This window comes from Marmota marmota, unplaced genomic scaffold (genome assembly GCF_001458135.2).
Source record: "Marmota marmota marmota unplaced genomic scaffold, marMar, whole genome shotgun sequence".
In the NCBI taxonomy this organism is placed as follows: Eukaryota; Metazoa; Chordata; class Mammalia; order Rodentia; family Sciuridae; genus Marmota; species Marmota marmota.
Window position 1 is genome coordinate 23,418,311 of NW_026000153.1, and position 3,739 is coordinate 23,422,049.

The 3,739-nt window shown below is 40.0% G+C and overlaps 1 protein-coding gene across 1 annotated transcript in view; it reads left to right on the forward strand.

The window, feature by feature from the left end:
• Abca13 (ATP binding cassette subfamily A member 13) overlaps window positions 1-3,739 on the forward strand; it is a 423,614-nt gene that overhangs the window by 381,618 nt on the left and 38,257 nt on the right. The window contains exon 58 of the mRNA XM_048786593.1: window positions 1,197-1,300. Coding sequence (XP_048642550.1) covers window positions 1,197-1,300 — 104 coding nt within the window. The remainder of the gene's footprint in view (window positions 1-1,196; window positions 1,301-3,739) is intronic.

Sequence of the window (3,739 nt, forward strand, 5' to 3'; positions counted from 1 at the left end):
TATGCAACAAAATGAAACTGAATCCCTTTCTCTCGCCATGCACAAAAGTGAATTCAAAATGGATCAAGGAGCTTGATATCAAATCAGAGACGCGCCGTCTGATAGAAGAAAAAGTTGGCTACGATCTACAGTCTGTGGGGTCGGGCTCCAAATTCCTCAATAGGACACCCATAGCACAAAAGTTAATAACTATATTCCCTTTTTAACTCACTGAATTTCTTCAAGGTGATTATTTTCAGTTTTGTGTCTGGAGATTCTTAGATCTGCAGTTCAATGAAATCAGCTATTGGAATCCATCATAAGAACACAGAAACATCATGTTCTTCAGTGGTGTCGTGATTCTTTCTCCTCCTCCCCCTCTGTGTCCTCTTGGTCATCCTCCTCTTCCTCCTCCTCCACCTCTTCCTCTGTGTTGCTTAAAGTCTTGCATTTCTTCTGTTTTCACAGTCTTTAATGGCTCTCTTTGGGAGAGAAACACTTTCCCCCGTCAGTCAGGGGGTGCATTCTGAGGCTCTCTTAGACCGTTTCTATAGGTGTGCACACTGCACACTTCTTGATCACTCATGATGGGGGAGGGGAATTCTTAGGATTATATGCCTTTGTCCCTCCCACAGTGGAATCTCATGCCAGCTCCTGAGAGCTTCCCATTTGCCCTCTAGGGCAATGCCCTGAAATGCTTGAGCTTGTGTGCTTTCTCCTAACTCTTTAAAAAACTGTGCTGGTTGCTTATGTGACATGCCTATTATACCTGCCCTATTGGGGGTCCTTTCAAGGGGCCACTAAGAAAGGCAAAGTGAGGCATTCAGAGTGCTTGTGTACTTGTGTACTGGTGTGAAGGACTCTAGAGAGAGACCTTCCAAGTGGCATAGCAGCAGGCTTTCTGGTGGAATTCCCAGAGTGGTTACAATGGCCCATGGCCTCTCTTCCCTACTTCCAGTCTCTTCCAATATCTCAGTCATTTAGGGGAGATGAGAAAGAAGTGGGCCTCTTAAGTAGCATCCTGCATGAGTGCACTCCACTCCTTTCCCCATTATCTTGGCTTTGTTGAGCAGAATGCAGACAAGCTGATGGAGAGGTACCTGCGACCATCAGAGAAGGGATTTCTTTCCTCATAACCAGCATCTGGCCTCATGTGTAGTGTATGTTCATACGTGTATTCATCAAATTAATATCATTGTGTGTTTTCTTTCCTCTAGGATGAGCCCAGCTCTGGAATGGATCCTTGCTCTAAAAGATACCTGTGGCAAACAATAATGAAAGAGGCACAGGAAGGCTGTGCTGTGGTGCTGACCTCCCACAGGTGAGCGGAGCCCCCTCCTGTGGCTATTTCCTGAGCAAATATGAGTAACAAACAATAGTTAGGGGAAAATATCCACCTCCAGCCAGCACCACACACAGAAGTTCCTTCATCTTTACACTGTGAGGTTGATATAGTTGATGGTCCCCGTTATGTAGCATTAGAGATTGAACCAGAGAGAGATCCTGTAACATAACCAAGGCCACAGGAGCCCGTGGGAGAGCTGGAGTTTGAGCCTGAAGTTTGGTAGCCACAGACCACACCCTGGCGTGGTCCATTACTGCTGGTCAGGGATGAGTGATGGACTCCCTCAGTTAGTTCTTCCCAAGGGTTCCCAGCTCCTTTCTATCCAAGACCTCATATTCCAGTAGGTAGAATTATCTGAAATGAAAACTTAACATGTTACTAAATCTGGTCTAATATTTTACTCATTATGGATTTAATTGTGTTACTCAATTCTCAACCATTACCTCTTTTTAATTTTATTAGACATTGTTCTAGGCCTCATGGCAATACAAACAGAGTTCAAAAAACCAGTACCTGGAGAGTAAGTAATATGAGGTGGCTAAAAATATCCTGAAGATACAATGGAGATTGGGCTTTAAAGCTTAGTCTTGCCCCATCTCCCTGCCCAAGCTTAAATAAAATACTCTGTGAATCAAGTAACAAGAATGGTTAAGGATATGAGGGTTTTTTTTTTTTCCTTTCTTTTGGGGGAGGTACTAGGGATTGAACTCAGGGGCACTCGGCCACTGAGCCATATCCTCAGCCCTATTTTGTATTTTACTTAGACACAGGGTCTCACTGAGTTGCTTAAGGCCTTGCTTTTGCCGAGGCTGGCTTTGAACTCGAGATCCTCCTGTCTGTCTCCCAAGTTACTGGGATTACAGGCCTATGCCATCACACCTGGCCTTCTTTCTCTCTTTTTTTTAATGTGTTCTTTTTAGATACACATTATAGTATATTGTATTTTGACATATTACACATACACTGAATATAACTTATTCTAATTAGGATCCTATTCTTGCAGTTGTACATGATGTGGAGTTATACTTGTCATGTATTCATATATGAACAAAGGAAAGTTATCCGATTCACTCTACTGTTTTTCCTATTACTATCCCCCTTCCTTCCTTTTATTCACCTTTGTGTAACCCAATGAACTTCTAATCCTCCCCACACACACCGACTCTCATTGTATTTTAGGATCCACATATCAGAGAGAATATTCAGCCTTTGGTGTTTTGGGACAGACTTATTTCATTTGTCATGATAGTATCCAGTTCCATTCATTTACTGGAAGATGCCATATTTCTTTCTTCTTTCTGGCTGAATAATATTCCATGTGTATATATACCACATTTTCTTTATCCACTCATCTGCTCAAGGGCACCTAGGTTGGCTGCATAGCTTTGCTATTGTGAATTGAGTTTCTATAAAAATTGATGTGGCCATGTCCCTATAGTATGCTGATTTTAAGTCCTTTGGGTATATACCAACAAGTGGGATAACTGGGTCAAATGATGGTTCCATTCTGGGTTTTCTGAGGAATCTTCATTCATACTACTTTCCAGAATGGTTGCACAATTTGCAATCCCACCAGCAATGTATGAGAAAAAACATTAGCAATCATATATACAGCAAGGGATTTATATTCAGAATATAATGTCCATTATATTCTTTTCCTCACATTCTCAAGATTTTACTACATTTCCTTCATTCAAAATCCCAAACCTAGGAAATCCTTGATCTGCTTTCTGTCTATAATTATTTGACTTTTCTAGATATTTCATATTAGTGGAATTGTATGATGTGTAGGCTTTTGTATCTGCCTTCCTTCACTTACTATAATGTTTTTAAAGCTTATGCATGTTGCAGCATATATCAATAATTCACTCCTTTTCATTGCTAAATAGCATTCCATACTATAATTAGACCACTTTCATGTATTCACCCACCAGTTGATGAATATTTGAATTGTTTCCAGTTTTGATTATTATGAATAAAATTATGCATATAATCTGGTAAATGTCTTTGTATATATAGGTAAATATTTTTATTTTTCTTGGATAGAGTCTGAAAAATTGAATAGAAGGGTCAAATGGTAAATTGTGTTTACTACTTTAAGAAACAAACTAATTGGATTAAGGATCTTTGAATGTGCTTATTGGTTGTTTGTACTCATTCTTTGGTAAAATATCTATTAAAAATTTCCCCCATTAAAACAAAAATAGACAGGCATGGTGGAGCATGCTTTTAATCCCAGCAGCTCCGGATGATGAGACAGGAGGATCACGAGTTCAAAGCTAGCTTCAACAGTAAGCAACTCAGACCCTGTCTCTAAATAAAAAATACAAAATAGGGCTGGGGATGTGGCTCAAAGGTTGAATGCCCCCTGAGTTCAATTCCCAGTACCAAAAAAAAAAAAAAAAAAAAAAAAAA